At 42.3% G+C, this 18896-nt stretch overlaps 1 protein-coding gene, 1 long non-coding RNA gene and 1 pseudogene across 3 annotated transcripts in view; 2 read left to right on the forward strand and 1 right to left on the reverse strand.

Moving 5' to 3' along the window:
• LOC139381062 (meiotic recombination protein DMC1/LIM15 homolog) lies at positions 1-11371 on the forward strand (annotated as a pseudogene).
• On the reverse strand, positions 8170-11783 carry LOC139381063 (uncharacterized). Its single transcript, XR_011628520.1, has 3 exons — positions 11542-11783; positions 11251-11354; positions 8170-10971 (listed from the first exon to the last, which is right to left on the reverse strand). It is a non-coding gene; the product is annotated as an uncharacterized lncRNA (long non-coding RNA).
• LOC139381061 (eukaryotic peptide chain release factor GTP-binding subunit ERF3A-like) overlaps positions 11638-18896 on the forward strand; it is a 22725-nt gene continuing 15466 nt past the window's right edge. The window contains exons 1-7 of one of the 2 annotated variants that reach the window (XM_071124270.1): positions 11638-12057; positions 12401-12442; positions 15553-15822; positions 15968-16001; positions 16175-16252; positions 16371-16551; positions 16889-17043. In XM_071124270.1, coding sequence (XP_070980371.1) covers positions 11859-12057; positions 12401-12442; positions 15553-15822; positions 15968-16001; positions 16175-16252; positions 16371-16551; positions 16889-17043 — 959 coding nt within the window. In that variant the 5' untranslated portion in view covers positions 11638-11858. Of the gene's footprint in view, positions 12058-12221; positions 12343-12374; positions 12443-15552; positions 15823-15967; positions 16002-16174; positions 16253-16370; positions 16552-16888; positions 17044-18896 lie in introns of those variants that run through there. The other variant, XM_071124271.1, reaches the window with a different exon arrangement.

Here is an 18896-nt window from a genome sequence, read left to right on the forward strand (position 1 = left end):
ATGAAAGCCGCTGAGGATCAAGTTGTGGAGGATGAGGCCGGATACCAAGATAATGAAGTAACATTAACCTGGCTAGCTAGCTAAACTCTTTTAACACATTCAACCCAGAGGCGCAACATAGCGAGACTTGCGAAACAGGCCAAGTTTGAGAAGGGAACAATTCTTTCTTAGTGAATTTTCTCGACATCTAAAGGTACAACGTAAATTCGTGCCAATGTTAAGTAGTGACAAACTGACACGTTTTCATTTTCGTCAATTGTAATTATTCGCTCCTATGGCCTATTTATTGCCTACCTCATGCCTTTTGCACACACTGTATATAGACTTTCTTTTTTTTCTACTGTGTCATTGACTTGTTTATTGTGTTATTGGCTTGTTTATTGTTTACTCCATGTGTAACTCTGCGTTGTTGTCTGCGTCACACTGCTTTGCTTTATCTTGGCCAGGTCGCAGTTGCAAATGAGAACTTGTTCTCAACTACCCTACCTGGTTAAATAAAGGTGAAAATAAATAAATTAATAATAAATAAATTACAACCTATTAGCAAGTCAGAAATTTCCGAGTCAGTCAGTTAACATGACCTTTATGAATTATGAAGCCTTTATGTGCTTTATGCATAGCCATGGGAAATAGGGGTGCCGAAGGTGCTGCAGCACCCCCTGAAAAATCTGAATTTAAAAAAATAATTAATACAAAATATATATTCTTTTTTGAAAAGTATATTGTTTCTCAAAAGTAGTGCACTGGGCCTTTACTGGTATTAGTGGACTGATATAGAGGTCTGTAGTGCAGGCAAAACATTTTTTTCAACATCTCAGCTTTGGCAAAAAAGGTAGTTGTATAATGAAGAACAATATCTTGCAGGATTCAATAGTTGGAATTGTAAGAGTTGTTGCCCTGACCCTGTCGCTGTGATTGTCATCCAAATAGGATCCAGAAAGAACAAAACCCTGTCTGTCCTCAAACATTTACATCAAAAGGTGCAAAGTTATGGGCAAAGACACAAAACATCCACATCAAATTACATATTGTTCTTGATCAAATAACATGGAAAACAATTTTTTGGGGGGCAGTATTAATTTACCATCCTTACAAACTACTTAATGTAAATGTACATTACTGTATTATACATAGGCTGGTGGTCATCTAGGTTTGTACCTGTAGACTTTCCATCACCATGAAGAATAACAATGCACAATACAGTAAATGAGTATATTGAGACATCAAGTGGTTTGTGATGATGTGGCTAAATTGGTAGAGGATGGCATTTGCAATGTTAGGGTTGTGGGTTCCATTCCCATGGGGGACCAGTATGAAAATGTATGCACTCACTACTGTAAGTTGCTTTGGATAAGAGCTTCTACTGAAAAGGAATTAATAGACCATTTCAGTTAACACATATAAATAAGTTGCATTTGCAAAGTATTTAAAGAAACTAGAAAACATACTGTATATCAAACAAGTATTTTCATATTCCACAAGTATTATCAGATACTACACAGGCTCTAATCGTACTACGCTGGGTCAGATGCTCGTCGGATGTGGCAGGGCTGGCAAACTATTACAGACTACAAAGGGAAGCACAGCTGAGAGCTGCCCAGTGACACGAGCCTACCAGACGAGCTAAATAACATCTATGCTCGTTTCGTGGCAAGTAACACTGAAACATGCATGAGAGCATCAGCTGTTCCGGACGACTGTGTGATCACGCTCTCCGCAGCCGATGTGAGTAAGACCTTTAAACAGGTCAATTAAACAGGTCAACATTCACAAGGCCGCAGGGCCAGACGGAATACCAGGACGTGTACTCCGAGCATGCGCTGACCAACTGGCAAGTGTCTTCACTGACATTTTCAACCTCTCCCTGAGTCTGTAATACCAACATGTTTCAAGCAGACCACCATCGAAAGGTTGGTCAATTCTCACATCAACACCATTATCCCAAAAATCCTAGACCCACTCCAAATCGCATATCGCCCCAACAGATCCACAGATGATGCAATCTCTATTGCACTCCACACTGCCCTTTCACCCATGGACAAAAGGAACAGCTACAGTTGAAGTCTGAAGTTTTCATACACCTTAGCCAAATGCATTTAAACTCTGTTTTTCACAATTCCTGACATTTAATCCTAGTGAAAATTCCCTGTCTTAGGTCAGTTAGTATCACCACTTTATTTTAAGAATGTGAAATGTCAGAATAATAGTGGAGAGAATTATTTATTTCAGCTGTTATTTCTTTCATCACATTCAAATTGGGTCAGAAGTTTACATACACTCAATTAGTATTTGGTAGCATTGCCTTTAAATTGTTAACTGTTAGTTGGTGGTTGAAGATATCCCTCTAGTGGTGTGGGGGCTGTGCTTTGGCAAAGTGGGTGGGGTTATATCCTTCCTGTTTGGCCCTGTCCGGGGGTATCATCGGATGGGGCCACAGTGTCTCCTGACCCCCCCTGTCTCAGCCTCCAGTATTTATGCTGCAGTAGTTTATGTGTCGGGGGGCTAGGGTCAGTTTGTTATATCTGGATTACTTCTCCTGTCTTATCCGGTGTCCTGTGTGAATTTAACTATGCTCTCTCTAATTCTCTCTTTCTCTCGGAGGACCTGAGCCCTAGGACCATGCCTCAGGACTACCTGGCACGATGACTCCTTGCTGTCCCCAGTCCACCTGGCCGTGCTGCTGCTCCAGTTTCAACTGTTCTGCCTGCGGCTATGGAATCCTGACCTGTTCACCGGACGTGCTACCTGTCCCAGACCTGCTGTTTTCAACTCTCTAGAGACAGCAGGAGTGGTAGAGATACTGTTAATGATCGGCTATGAAAAGCCAACTGACATTTTCTCCTGAGGTGCTGACTTGCTGCACCCTCGACAACTACTGTGATTATTATTATTTGACCATGCTGGTCATTTTTTAACATCTTGGCCATGTTATGTTATAATCTCCACCCGGCACAGCCAGAAGAGGACTGGCCACCCCTCATAGCCTGGTTCCTCTCTAGGTTTCTTCCTAGGTTCTGGCCTTTCTAGGGAGATTTTCCTAGCCACCGTGATTCTATACCTGCATTGCTTGCTGTTTGGGGTTTTAGGCTGGGTTTCTGTGCAGCACTTTGATACAGTGCCTTGCGAAAGTATTCGGCCCCCTTGAACTTGCGACCTTTTGCCACATTTCAGGCTTCAAACATAAAGATATAAAACTGTATTTTTTTGTGAAGAATCAACAACAAGTGGGACACAATCATGAAGTGGAACGACATTTATTGGATATTTCAAACTTTTTTAACAAATCAAAAACTGAAAAATTGGGCGTGCAAAATTATTCAGCCCCTTTACTTTCAGTGCAGCAAACTCTCTCCAGAAGTTCAGTGAGGATCTCTGAATGATCCAATGTTGACATAAATGACTAATGATGATAAATACAATCCACCTGTGTGTAATCAAGTCTCCGTATAAATGCACCTGCACTGTGATAGTCTCAGAGGTCCGTTAAAAGCGCAGAGAGCATCATGAAGAACAAGGAACACACCAGGCAGGTCCGAGATACTGTTGTGAAGAAGTTTAAAGCCGGATTTGGATACAAAAAGATTTCCCAAGCTTTAAACATCCCAAGGAGCACTGTGCAAGCGATAATATTGAAATGGAAGGAGTATCAGACCACTGCAAATCTACCAAGACCTGGCCGTCCCTCTAAACTTTCAGCTCATACAAGGAGAAGACTGATCAGAGATGCAGCCAAGAGGCCCATGATCACGCTGGATGAACTGCAGAGATCTACAGCTGAGGTGGGAGACTCTGTCCATAGGACAACAATCAGTCGTATATTGCACAAATCTGGCCTTTATGGAAGAGTGGCAAGAAGAAAGCCATTTCTTAAAGATATCCATAAAAAGTGTTGTTTAAAGTTTGCCACAAGCCACCTGGGAGACACACCAAACATGTGGAAGAAGGTGCTCTGGTCAGATGAAACCAAAATTGAACTTTTTGGCAACAATGCAAAACGTTATGTTTGGCGTAAAAGCAACACAGCTCATCACCCTGAACACACCATCCCCACTGTCAAACATGGTGGTGGCAGCATCATGGTTTGGGCCTGCTTTTCTTCAGCAGGGACAGGGAAGATGGTTAAAATTGATGGGAAGATGGATGGAGCCAAATACAGGACCATTCTGGAAGAAAACCTGATGGAGTCTGCAAAAGACCTGAGACTGGGACGGAGATTTGTCTTCCAACAAGACAATGATCCAAAACATAAAGCAAAATCTACAATGGAATGGTTCAAAAATAAACATATCCAGGTGTTAGAATGGCCAAGTCAAAGTCCAGACCTGAATCCAATCGAGAATCTGTGGAAAGAACTGAAAACTGCTGTTCACAAATGCTCTCCATCCAACCTCACTGAGCTCGAGCTGTTTTGCAAGGAGGAATGGGAAAAAATTTCAGTCTCTCGATGTGCAAAACTGATAGAGACATACCCTGTAATCGCAGCAAAAGGTGGCGCTACAAAGTATTAACTTAAGGGGGCTGAATAATTTTGCACACCCAATTTTTCAGTTTTTGATTTGTTAAAAAAGTTTGAAATATCCAATAAATGTCGTTCCATTTCATGATTGTGTCCCACTTGTTGTTGATTCTTCACAAAAAAATACAGTTTTATATCTTTATGTTTGAAGCCTGAAATGTGGCAAAAGGTCGCAAAGTTCAAGGGGGCCGAATACTTTCGCAAGGCACTGTATATCAGCTGATGTACGAAGGGCCATATAAATACATTTGATTTGATTTAAATTGGGTCAAACGTTTAGGGTAGCCTTCCACAAGCTTCCCACAATAAGTTGGATTAATTTTGGCCCATTCCTCCTGACAGAGCTGGTGTAACTGAGTCAGGTTTGTAGGCCTCCTTGCTCGCACACGCTTTTTCAGTTTTGCCCACACATTTTCTATAGGATTGAGGTCAGGGCTTCGTGATGGCCACTCCAATACCTTGACTTTGTTGTCCTTAATCCATTTTTCCAAAACTTTGGAAGTATGCTTGGGGTCATTGTCCATTTGGAAGACCCATTTGCGACCAAGCTTTAACTTCCTGACTGATGTCTTGAGATGTTGCTTCAATATATCCACATCATTTTCCTGCCTCATGATGCCATCTATTTTTTGAAGTGCACCAGTCCCTCCTGCAGCAAAGCATCCCCACAACAATGCTGTCAACCCCGTGCTTCACGGTTGGGATGGATTTCTTCAGATTGCAAGCCTCCCCCTTTTTCCTCCAAACATAACAATGGTCATTATGGCCAAACAGTTCTGTTTTTGTTTCTTCAGACCAGAGGACATTTATCCAAAAAGTATGATCTTTGTCCCCATGTGCAGTTGCAAACCGTAGTCTGGCTTTTTTTATGGCGATTTTGGAGCAGTGGCTTCTTCCTTGCTGAGCTGCCTTTCAGGTTATGTCGATGTAGGACTCATTTTACTGTGGATAATAGATCATTTTGTACCTGTTTCCTCCAGCATCTTCACAAGGTCCTTTGCTGTTGTTCTGGGATTGATTTGCACTTTTTGCACCAAAGTACGTTCATCTCTAGGAGACAGAACGCACCTCCTTCCTGAGTGGTATGACGGCTGCGTGGTCCCATGGTGTTTATACTTGCATATTATTGTTTGTACAGATGAACGTGGCACCTTCAGGCATTTGGAAATTGCTCCCAAGGATGAATCAGACTCGTGGATGTCTACAGGTTTTTTTCTGAGGTATTGGCTGATATCTTTTGATTTTCCCATGATGTCAAGCAAAGAGGCATTGAGTTTGAAGGTAGGCCTTGAAATACATCCACAGGTACACCTCCAATTGACTCAAATGATGTCAATTAGCCTATCTGAATCTTCTAAAGCCTTGACATCATTTTCTGGAATGTTCCAAGCTGTTTAAAGGCGCAGTCAATTTAGTGTATGTAAACTTCTGACCCACTGGAATTGTGATACAGTGAATTATAATTGAAATAATCTGTCTGTAAACAATTGTTGGAAAAATGACTTTGTCATGCACAAAGTATATGTCCTAACCAACTTGCAAAAACTATAGTTTGTTAACAAGAAATTTCTGGAGTGGGTGAAAAACAAGTTTTAATGACTCCAACCTAAGTGTTTGTAAACTTCCGACTTCAACTGTATGTGAGAATGCTATTCATTGACTACAGCTCATCGTTCAACACCACAGTGCCCTCGAAGCTCATCACTAAGCTAAGGACCCTGGGACTAAACACCTCCCTCTGTAACTGGATCCTGGACTTTCTCAGGAGACTGAAAAGATTTGGCATGGGTCCTCAGATCCTCAAATGGTTTTACAGCTGCACCATCGAGAGCATGGTTCCATCACTGCTTGGTATGGCAAATGCTCGGCCTCCGACCACAAGGCACTACAGAGGGTAGTGCGTACGGCCCAGTACATCACCGGGGCCAAGCTTCCTGCCATCCAGGACCTCTATACCAGGCAGTGTCAAAGGAAGGCTCTAAGAATTGTCAAAGACTCCAGCCACCTTAGTCATTCTCTCTGCTACCGCATGGCAAACAGAACCGAAGCGGCTAGGTCCAAAAGGCTTCTTAACAGCTTCTACCCCCAAGCCTTAAGACTCCTGAACTTGTAATAAAATGGCTACCCAGACTATTTGCATTGCCCCCCCTCTTCTACGATGCTGCTACTCTCTGTTTATTGTCTATGCATAGTCACTTTAATAACTCTACAGACATGTACATATAACCTCAATTACCTAATTATTTGTTATTCTTATCTCTTACTTTTTTTTTTAGGTATTTTGTTAAAACTGCACTGTTGGTTAAGGGCTTGTGAGTAAGCAATTCACTGTAAATTTTACACCTGTTGTATTCGGCTCATGTGACTAATACATTTTGTTTTAGATTAACTGTTTTGCACAGATAATTATTAGACTCAAGTTGCAAATGCTGGTAAACATTCAAATACTTTTAGTTTAAAAAAAATCACAAATTAAGTGCACTGTGCCTTTACTAGTCCTGTATTAGCGGAACGATATTCGCGAATTGAGTGCGGGAAAAACATTTTCCTCCAAAGACTACAAAATACGCCATTAATTTTCCCCGTAGGCTTTGTTCAAACAACCATGGCGGAGGTAGTGTTTACAAAAAGACACCATTACTATTTCTCTTTATTGGAGAAGCAGTGTTTGCCTATCTTCATACTGTACAGTCTTTGATTTTAGCTTGCTTGCCAGCCTGGCTACGGTTGTCAGTTTTGTTAGCCACTAGCCATCTCGTTGCTACTACTAGCATAATTTTAGGTTTTTCTTGGTAGAATGGATTGTTGTAGCTAGGAAGTTAGCTACAACTCTTTGATAATCATTGATAACAACATAGCTAATATATGTTTTGGTGATGGTAACTTCCATCTGGCGTAAGTGGTGTGTCAGACACAGTCAGATCATATGTTACTTCTCAACATGGACATGAGTTTTTTTGGTCATGTTCTTTACCCCCAGGAGTCATTTTTCCAAAACCTAGACACCCTACAGAAGCATGGAATTGTGAGTATATCTGAAAACAATGTCAAGGACAGTGGTTAGACAGCGCTGACCCTTGACAGAGTGTATAATATGTTATAGATACTTAGTCATGGGTTGGTAGATAGACCAACTCAAGATTACACCTCAAAAGTAATAAGTAAACAACCCCCCCCCCCTCTCTCTCTTTCACTCTTCCTCACTCTCCATTCTCTCCCACTACCACCCCTCCCTCTCTCTCTCCCCTTCACTCTCTCCTCTCCATCCCTCCCACCCTCCATCCATACAGAACATGGCAGATTTAAAGAAGCTGAAGTCTGTGGGTATTTGCATAGTGAAGGGGATCCAGATGACCACACGCAGAGCCCAGTGTAACATCAAGGGCCTTTCAGAGGCCAAGGTGGACAAGATCAAAGAAGCTGCTGGGAAAATGCTGGTGAGAGACTCACCTGAGTCTACTTCAGAATAGGGGACTGATTTTTCATGATTAGTTTTGTTGTCAACAATGTAAAAAAACAAACATTATTCAACGTAAGACAAACTCAAAATCCTGTTGCAGCTGGTCGCCTAGTATGTTGAATACATTTTTATTTTAGACCAAAGGTTTCCTGACAGCATTTGAATACAGTGCGAAGAGGAAACAATTGTTCCGCGTCAACACTGGAAGCATAGAGTTTGAGTTGAGATTCGCCACATGCTCATATGTTCATAACTTTTTATAGTAATACATTTTCAGTACTCCAATTCTTCTCTTCTGATCCATCTGTCTTCAGTAAACTACTTGGGGGAGGTATGGAGAGCATGGTAATCACTGAGGCATTTGGAGGTGAGCTCTGTGGGTCCCCCAGTCAAAGATATGATAAATCTCATGCTCATGATGTATAAGACAAGAAGTTAAGGCCCAATGGCTAACATTAACCTGAACTGAGTCAGATATAAAACATGTTTTCTTTTTTTCATACTTTCATAGTAAATGTTTAGTCCCTCAGAGTTTTGGACAGGCAAGACCCAGCTCTCACACACTGTGGTAAGTGAATGGCTGAGGGGTATTTTCGGTAGTCCCAGTTAGGTTGTACTGTCTTGGAAGTCAGGTTTAAGAAATATTCAGATATTATTACATAGATTTTTGTCATTTAGTCCGTGTCTCTGTTGTTCTCCAGTCACAGCCCAGCTTCCTGGAGAGGATGGCTACACAGGAGGAAAAGTAATCTTCATCGACACAGAGAACACTTTGTATCCTAATTTACCTGAGCTCTAATCTATAAAGTCAAATTTGCATCAGTTTAAAATCACCCTTACCTTTGCAAGTATTTCTGAGGATACAGGGTCATAAGTATCCCAGTGTTTTTTTTATTCACATGACTCAGCCAATAGTCTCTTATGAAATCCTATGTTTTCCTTAACCTGATGTGACCCTCTAGTCGTCCAGACAGGCTGACGGACATAGCAGACAGGTTCAACGTGGACCATCATGCTGTGTTGGACAATGTGTTATACGCCCGAGCCTACACCAGTAAGACATCTAACTTACTCATTAAACAGTACCTCTCTATCATTACTGTCACGTTCTGTCCATAGTTCTTTTGTATTTTCTTTGTTTTAGTGTGGTCAGGGCGTGAGTTTGGTGGGCAGTCTGTTTTCTGTTTCTATGTGGGGTTTCTTGTTTGGCCTGATATGGTTCTCAATCAGAGGCAGGTGTTAGTCATAGTCTCTGATTGGGAACCATATTTCGGTAGCCTGTTTTCTGTTGGGGTTTGTGGGTGGTTATTTTCAATCTTTGTGTGTCTGCACCAGATAGAACTGTTTTGGTTGTCACTTTGTTGTTTTGTGTTTTTTTTAAGTGTTCAGTTTTCCATTAAAAAGATGAACACTAACCACTCTGCGCTTTGGTCCTCTCTATCTCCAGACGACAACCGTTACAATTACTGCCTAAACCTGAGAACATATTGTCTGAGAAAAGCTGTTTCACAATGTTAGATAGAAATGTTAAGTATACATTTTGAGTCTGTTTTTACATTTTTTACTGTATACATTTTAGGATAATTTCTGTGTTTTCTAATGGGTACTTATGACATCAGAGGATAAGGCTTTTGTATGGTTTGGACCATGCATCTTGGACTTACTCTACTGCACTACTATGTCCCTAATTAGGTTTCAACTTCAGGTGAACACCAGATGGAGCTGTTGGATTTTGTGGCGGCCAAATTCCACGAGGAGGGAGGCATCTTCAAACTTCTGGTATTAAATGAAAAGAAAATATAAACAACATCACCTGTCATATTGTTTTATGTTAGTATTTCTTTCTTAGTGTCAACTTCTATCACTGTACTTGTCTTTCGGTAACACTTTAGTTAATGTTGACAGATATAATGCATTATTATGTGTAATAAGCATTTATAATATATTGTGTCTCTGTCTTTCCCATTCCTGCCCTCAGATCATAGACTCCATCATGGCTCTGTTCCGGGTAGATTTCTCTGGCCGAGGGGAGCTGGCAGAGAGACAACAGAAGCTGGCCTAGATGCTCTCTCGTCTGCAGAAGATCTCTGAAGGTCTGGCCACAGCTCTTGCAGATTTATATGGGAACTATGGAAATAATAGATGTACATCGCAGCAGAATAACTCTGCAGAATAACTCTTAAATTTTGCATAAACCTTGGATTGATGGAGATGGGAATATTAATATAAATATTAATTTGTACATATTGATATTCATGTCTTCCTTTCTCCTCTCCCTAGAGTACAACGTTGCGGTGTTTGTCACCAATCGGATGACTGCAGACCCTGGAGCTGGGATGTCGTAAGTGACTAGCCTGATGTGGGGACTAGGGTTTGGTTTGAAATTGGACGGAAACTCACTCACTTGGCTAAATTTCTAACAGATTTTGGCCTGTAATTCTGATCTGAGTGTTTCTCTTGTCTCTGTCAGGTTCCAAGCTGATCCCAAAAAGCCGATTGGAGGGCACATCCTGACGCATGGGTCCACCACACAAATCAGCTTGAGGAAAGGACGTGGAGAGTTGAGAATCGGCAAGATATTTGACAGGTAATTTATCTTAAATCAAAATCAAATCGAATGTATTTATATAGCCCTTCGTACATCAGCTGATATCTCAAAGTGCTGTACAGAAACCCAGCCTAAAACCCCAAACAGCAAGCAATGCAGGTGTAGAAGCACGGTGGCTAGGAAAAACTCCCTAGAAAGGCCAAAACCTAGGAAAAACCTAGAGAGGAACCAGGCTATGTGGGGTGGCCAGTCCTCTTCTGGCTGTGCCGGGTGGAGATTATAACAGAACATGGCCAAGATGTTCAAATGTTCATAAATGACCAGCATGGTCGAATAATAATAAAGCAGAACAGTTGAAACTGGAGCAGCAGCACGGTCAGGTGGACTGGGGACAGCAAGGAGTCATCATGTCAGGTATTCCTGGGGCATGGTCCTAGGGCTCAGGTCCTCCGAGAGAGAGAAAGAAGGAGAGAATTAGAGAATGCACACTTAGATTCACACAGGACACCGAATAGGACAGGAGAAGTACTCCAGATATAACAAACTGACCCTAGCCCCCCGACACATAAACTACTGCAGCATAAATACTGGAGGCTGAGACAGGAGGGGTCAGGAGACACTGTGGCCCCATCCGAGTCTTAAAGTTCACTTACTCAATATATGTTGTTCTCATTATTCCTTAGTAATAAATCATTGTAAAGAAGTTGTCAAATATGATTTTCTCACCTATAGAGAAAGATCTTCCTCCTCTCGTAGATTCATTATTTTCCATGGTCTCCTGCAGTCCTGATATGCCTGAGAACGAGGCCACTTTCACTCCGGGGGAATTGCTGATGCCAAAGAGTGAAAGACCCTCATGGATTCACCATTGGGCAGCTTTTTTCAAATCATAACTGATTTGAATACTTATACTGTTTATCTGTACTATTTAATGTTAGATTTTTTTGTTGTTGAGTTTAGTAAAATTAAGGATGTGTATACTCTGATTAGTATACTGTTTTTAACGTTCATATTTACCGGTTTACAGAGTGGCGATAGACAGCTTTACGTTCAACCCCACCTTCCAGAATGCATTGTTCTGTAGTTCCAGGGTTACCCCCTCGAGGAGCCCTCCTAGCGGTTCGTTGTGGAACTGTGGTTTACGTCTCTCTCTCTCTCTCTCTCTCTCGTCGGTCTCGTCTCCGTGAGACACCGGCTCACCATATGCCTCCCAAAATAAGACACAGTGAAGCATCGCGAATTATTTTAACATAAGTAGGAAGATAACAGAACGGACATCAAGCCAGGTGCGTTATTCACAGTCAAGCCAGCTAGCTAGCTTAGCTAACTCTGCCATGGACCCGCGAGACACAGCCCCAGATTCGTGGGAACAGGAGGAGGATGCCGAGGCCCGAGACGCCGCGGGACTCCAGTCCGCTCTCGCCGCTCTCAACGTCAATGCCAAGCCGTTTGTCCCGAATGTCAACGCGGCGGTGTTTGTACCGACCTTCTTTCAAAGCAGCCTCACGGAAATCCCAATATCCGACGGTCACGGTAGTTTAGTGTGTGATGTTGTGGAGTGTTGTAATAACGGGATTTTGACAGCTGCTCTTATTGCCTGGGGTTAGCCGGGTTAGCTACAGTACCTAGCTAGATAACGTTAGCTATCTTGGGGTTGTAACGTTAGCTAAGCAAGCTCACTAGACCAGTGTATAATATTGCTCAACCCTAATGTGACTGTTTTGACATGATGGTGCAACATTTATAGCTAGGCCTACTGCTCATGATGCTATTATTATTGTTAAGCCATCACCCATAACGTTACTGGATTCCTATTCCAAAACCTCCAATGTCCATTTAATGCCAATGATAAACGCAACAACTTGTCTCTTCACAGGTGCTGAGACAGTTGCCAGCATGGAGCTGTCAGAAACAGTTGGTATGTGTTTTGTGTTTATTACTATATTATTATGGAGCTAACTATTCTTCCATCTTTTACTTCCCTTTGCCACTCAGGTGTGTTGTACTTTACACAATGTTATTTTTTTGGACAGTCAGACGGTATCAGATTGTTTGTTGAAGATGTGTATCACAAGTGTTTTTTTAAAAACCTTTAGGTTTCAATCTTTATTTTTTACCTGCAGAAGGTTGCCTTGCCAACTCCCACCCAACTCATTCCAGAAGAGATTACAAATGTCCGTCAGTCAGTATTGTCTACCATTCAGACATTGAAACATCTCTTAAGGTCTACTGCTCACTGGGAGGTAGCCTAGGCCTGAAGGCCAGTTCTGGGAGACATGACAAGGTCCAACTGGGAGGGTTGGCAGGCTCGCACTCCCTACATGCACATCTATAGCATGATGCAACATCACAGGCCTATGCCTAAAATATACTAGTACACTGGAACACGTGGAAACAGATAGAGGATATGACGTTTGTTAGACTGGTATAACCAAATCGAGCAGTCCAGTTGTTGTATTTTCAGGGAATGTTGCTGTGTTGACCAGCCCTATATATGTTTTACATTTGGCCAGAGAACACTGCCGCTGTGCACATCTACTCAGGTTACATACGCCTGATTTATCTGTTAGTGTGACACCTGGCTGAAACTGTAGCCTGCCAGAGAGAGAGAGGACACGCAGGGAAGTGAGTTCTGAGTGACTGTTGATACCCTATAATGTCAAAAAAAAAAATAATAAAAAAAAAAAATGTTTACAAAGTCATTAAAAATGAAAAGCTGAAATTTCTTGAGTCAATAAGTGTTACGGCTCCCGTTGGGAGAAGAAGACCAAGGCGCAGCGTGGTAGGCGTACATCGTCTTTTTATTGATGACACCAAAAAACAAAATAACACCAAAAAATGAAAGCAAACAGTTCCGTCAGGCACAGACACTAAACAGAAAATAAGATCCCACAACTGAAATTGGGGGAAAGGGCTACCTAAGTTTGAGAGACAACAATAGACAGCTGCCTCTGATTGGAAACCACACTCTGCCAAAAACAAAGAAATAGAGAACATAGAATGCCCACCCAAATCACACCCTGACCTAACCAAACATAGAGAATAACAAGGATCTCTAAGGTCAGGGCGTGACAATAAGTATTCAGTATTCTTTTGTTATTGCAAGACTAAAATAAGTTCTGGAGTAAATATGTGCTTAACAAGTCATATAATAAGTTGCATGGATTCACTCTGTGTGCAATAATAGAGTTTTTTAAATAAACGTTTACCCCGTTTTCTCCCTAATTTCGTGGCATCCAATTGTTTTAGTAGCTACTATCTTGTCTCATCGCTACAACTCCCGTACGGGCTCGGGAGAGACGAAGGTTGAAAGTCATGCGTCCTCTGATACACAACCCAACCAAGCCGCACTGCTTCTTAACACAGCGCGCATCCAACCCGGAAGCCAGCCGCACCAATGTGTCGGAGGAAACACCGTGCACCTGGCAACCTTGGTTAGCGTGCACTGCGCCCGGCCTGCCACAGGAGTCGCTGATGCGCGATGAGACAAGGACATCCCCTCCCTAACCCGGACGACGCTAGGCCATTTGTGCGTCGCCCCACGGACCTCCCGGTCGGTTATGACAGAGCCTGGGCGCGAACCCAGAGTCTCTGGTGGCACAGCTGGCGCTGCAGTACAGCGCCCTTAACCACTGCGCCACCCGGGAGGCGCAATAATAGTGTTTAACATGATTTTTGAATGACTACCTCATCTCTGTACTACATACATACAATTATTTGTAAGGTCCCTCAGTTGAGCAGTGAATTTCTAACACCGATTCAACCACAAAGACCAGGGAGGTTTTCCAATACATTGCAAAAAAGGGCACCTATTGGTACATGTTGAAAAGAAGCCGACATTGAATATCCCTTTGAGCGTGTTGAAGTTATTAATTACACTTTGGATGGTGTATGAATACATCCAGTCACTTCAAAGTTACAGGCGTCCTTCCGAACTCAGTTGCCAGAGAGGAATGAAACCTCTCAGGGATTTTACCATGATGGTGACAGTTACAGAGTTTAATGGTTGTGATAGGAGAAAACTGAGGATGGTTCAACAACATTGTAATTACTCCACAATACTAACCTAAATATGAGAGTGAAAGGAAGGAAGCCTGTACAGAATAAAAATGTCCCAAAACATGCATCCTGTTTGCAATAAGGCACTAAAGTAAAACTGCAAAAAATGTGACAAAGAAATTAACTTTATGTCCTGAATATAAAGCGTTGTGTTGGATTTGTCTCAAACATAACACATCACTCTTCATATTTTCAAGTATGGTGGTGACTCCATCATGTTATGGGTATGCTTGTCATTGGCAAGTTTTTTAGGATAAAAATAAATGGAATAGAGCTAAGTGCAGGTAAAATCCAAGAGGATGGTTTAGTCTGCTTTCCAACAGACACTGGGAGACATATTCACATTTCAGCAGAACAATAGGCCAAATATACACCGCTCAAAAAAATAAAGGGAACACTTAAACAACACAATGTAACTCCAAGTCAATCACACTTCTGTGAAATCAAACTGTCCACTTAGGAAGCAACACTGATTGACAAATTTCACATGCTGTTGTGCAAATCGCTGCAAAAGTTGATTCTAACATGTATTGACTCAAGGGTGTTGCTAGAATTTCTAAAAACGTTTTCACTTTGTCATTGTGGGGTATTTTGTGTAGATGGGTGAGAAGGTTTTATTATATTAATTTTGAATTCAGGCTGTAACACAACACAGTGTGGAATAAGTCAAGGGGTATGAATCCTTTCTGAAGGCACGGTGACCACAACTCTGTAATAAATGTGTAATAAGCCAATTTCCGTGTTATAGTGTATGAGGTCAGAGATCAAAGAGCATTGTTTGAAGAGAACCTGCAGTCACCGTGCAGTTTAGATTAACAGTGTGCCGGTACTCTCCTCTCTGTTCACAAGCTATCTCATATACCCATCATGCACCTGTGAAATCTGCTGGATGTGCGGACTACCTTCAACAAAAGAGCATTGTTTCATGGTCTACATCAGTGGTAAACAAGTGCTGCTTTTGTCCTTTAGCTCCAGTGGAGAACGGAGGAGGGACAGAAGCAGACATGATGGTGGAGGTGGAGACGTGGGAGCAGAAAGAGGAGCCCGGGGAAGGAGAACCAGGAGGAGGGGGAGCCCTGGGAGGAGAGGGGGGTTCCAATGAGGTGGTGCAGGGAAAGGAGGAGGAGGAGATGATGGAAGAGGAAGAGGAGGAGGAGCTGCCCATGCTCAAAGTAATCCCCCTCCCACCAGACGCCCCGAAGAAGGAGCATGTCAATGTGGTGTTCATCGGGCATGTGGGTGCGTTCCTACTGTATACTCTTACCTCATGGTCTTCTTTCCTACATAATTTTTTTCATGGTGTGCAAGTGCAATTTCTAACAGCAAGTGCTGTTAGAAATTGTCTGTATTCATTTGGATTGAAGACCAGTTTTCTTTTTTTCAGATGCTGGTAAATCAACTATTGGAGGTCAGATCATGTGAGTAATAACATGGTTATCAATAACTATTCCTAGTTTCAGGTTACTGAAGATGGCTTAACATTTTCTTCTACGGTTTGATATTGCTACTAATGCCATGGCTGTCTAGAAATCAAATGTTCTCTCCTATATTCATCAGATCAGGCAATCTCTGTTTATCTTTCTTATTGGAGGTATTTGACAGGAATGGTGGAGAAAAGAACCCTGGAGAAATATGAAAGAGAAGCCAAAGAAAAGAACAGAGAAACATGGTGAGTTTACCTTCTGGTGTGACTAGATTCAGTTATGTATATGCTTGGAAATAATAAAAATGACTGAAAAACGTTTTCATATGACTTTTTCATCTTGTATCCATATCTTGCTCGCCAGGTACCTGTCCTGGGCTCTGGACACCAACCAGGAGGAGAGAGACAAGGGGAAGACGGTGGAGGTGGGGAGAGCCTACTTTGAGACAGAGAAAAAGCACTTTACTATCCTGGACGCCCCAGGCCACAAAAGCTTTGTCCCCAACATGATCGGTGGGGCGTCACAGGCTGACCTGGCAGTGCTGGTGAGTTTTCCCAAACAATGCTTAGTGGAAGGCATTTCACTGGCCACTTTTCATATCTGCTGCGTCGAGGCAAAACAGGCCCCTGTGTCCCTGTTAGTTGGTTAGTTGTATCGTTGCCAGTAGACAAGTTGACTGAGACTGCATTTGTTTAGCAATGGATTTTGTGTGATAAGAAGAGGACTGACATAACTATATAATGAGAGTATTTTCTAACATGCATTCTAGTTCTGAAAAGTCTACACAGTAGATAATGTACAGTACATGTAAGGTATACCCCAGTACCCTAGTGTTTATCATTATCTTATGCTAGTCTAACGTAACCCTATGTTGTGGTCAGGTGATCTCGGCCAGAAAAGGAGAGTTTGAGACAGGCTTTGAGAAGGGAGGTCAGACGCGGGAGCATGCCATGCTGGCCAAGACGGCTGGAGTCAAACACCTCATCGTCCTCGTCAACAAGATGGACGACCCCACTGTCAACTGGAGCTTGGAAAGGTCAGTCAGTACAATGTACAGTGCATTCAGAAAGTATTAAGACCCCTTGACATTGTTCACATTTTGTGACATTTCAGCCTTATTTTTTAATCAATCTACACAATACCCCATAATGACAAAGCGAAACAGGTTTTTAGAATTTTTGCAAATGTAATAAAAATTAAAAAGAGATACCTTATTTACATAAGTATTCAGACCCTTTGCTATGAACCTCGAAATTGAGCTCAGGTGAGTCCTGTTTCCTTTGATCATCCTTGATGTTTCTACAACTTGATTGGAGTACATCTGTGGTAAATTCAATTGATTGGACATGATTTGGAAAGCACACACCTAGCTACAGTGGGGCAAAAGAGTATTTAGTCAGCCACCAATTGCACAAGTTCTCCCACTTAAAAAGATGAGAGAGGCCTGTAATTTTCATCATAGGTACACTTCAACTATGACAGACAAAATGAGAAAAAAATCCAGAAAATCACATTGTAGGATTTTTAATGAATTTATTTGCAAATGATGGTGGAAAATAAGTATTTGGTCAATAACAAAAGTTTATCTCAATACTTTGATATATACCCTTTGTTGGCAATGACAGAGGTCAAACGTTTTCTGCGATGTCAATTTACCATAATTACGACCGGGAATACGTCTTTCCCGAAGCGGATCCTTTGTTCAGACTTTCACCCCGGACATGCGATCTCATCCCAGAGGCCGACCCAAAATGTGGTCGCAGCAGGAGAGGCAGACGGAACGGACTACTGGTCAGACTTAGAAGGCGAGGACACCATCCACCGCTTCAGAGCATATTACTCGCCAATGTCCAATCTCTAGATAACAAGGTGGACGAAATTAGGGCACAAGTTGCCTTCCAGAGAGACATCAGAGATTCTAACATTCTCCGTTTCATGGAAACATGGCTCACTCGGGATATGTTGTCAGAGTCGGTACAGCCACCTGTTTCTATATGTATCAAGTCGACAGAAACAAATATTTCTCTGGTAAGAAGAAGGGTGGGGGTGTATGCCTTATGATTAACAACTCATGGTGAAATCACAAAAACATACAGGAACTCAAGTTTTTTTTGTTCACCCGAATTCCTTACAATCAATTGGGATATGTTCCGGATAGCCTCAGACAATAACATTGACTTATACGCTGGCTCGGTGAGTGAGTTTATTAGCAAGTGAATCGGAGATGTCATTCCCTCTGTGACCATTAAAACCTTCCCTAACCAGAAACCGTGGATTGATGGCAGCATTCACGCAAAACTGAAAGTGCGAACCACCTCTTTTAATCATGGCAAGGCAACCGGAAACACGACCGAATACAAACAGTACAGCTATTCCCTCCTCAAGGCAATCAAACAAGCAAAGCGTCAGTATAGAGACAAAGTAGAGTCGTAATTAAATGACTCAAACACGAGACGTATGTGGCAAAGTACAGTCAATCACGGATTACAAAAAGAAAACCAGCTCCTTTGCGGACACAGACGTCTTGCTTCCAGACAAATTAAACAACTTCTTTGCTCGCTTTGAGGACAATACAGTGCCACTGATACGACCCGCTCCCAAAGCCTGTGGGCTCTCCTTCTCCGTGGCCAACGTGAGTAAAACATTTAAACTTGTTAACCCTCGCAAGCCTGCCGGCCCAGACTGCATCCCTACACGCTCCCTCAGAGCATGCGCAGACCAGCTGGCCGGTGTATTTACGGACATATTCAATCTCTCCCTATCCCAGTCTGTTGTCGCCACATGCTTCAAGATGGCCACCATTGTTCCTGTTCCCAAGAAAGCCAAGGTAACTGAACTAAATGACTATTTCCTCATTGCACTCACTTCTGTCATCATGAAGTGCTTTGA

This window comes from Oncorhynchus clarkii, chromosome 23 (genome assembly GCF_045791955.1).
Source record: "Oncorhynchus clarkii lewisi isolate Uvic-CL-2024 chromosome 23, UVic_Ocla_1.0, whole genome shotgun sequence".
Classification (NCBI taxonomy): domain Eukaryota; kingdom Metazoa; phylum Chordata; class Actinopteri; order Salmoniformes; family Salmonidae; genus Oncorhynchus; species Oncorhynchus clarkii.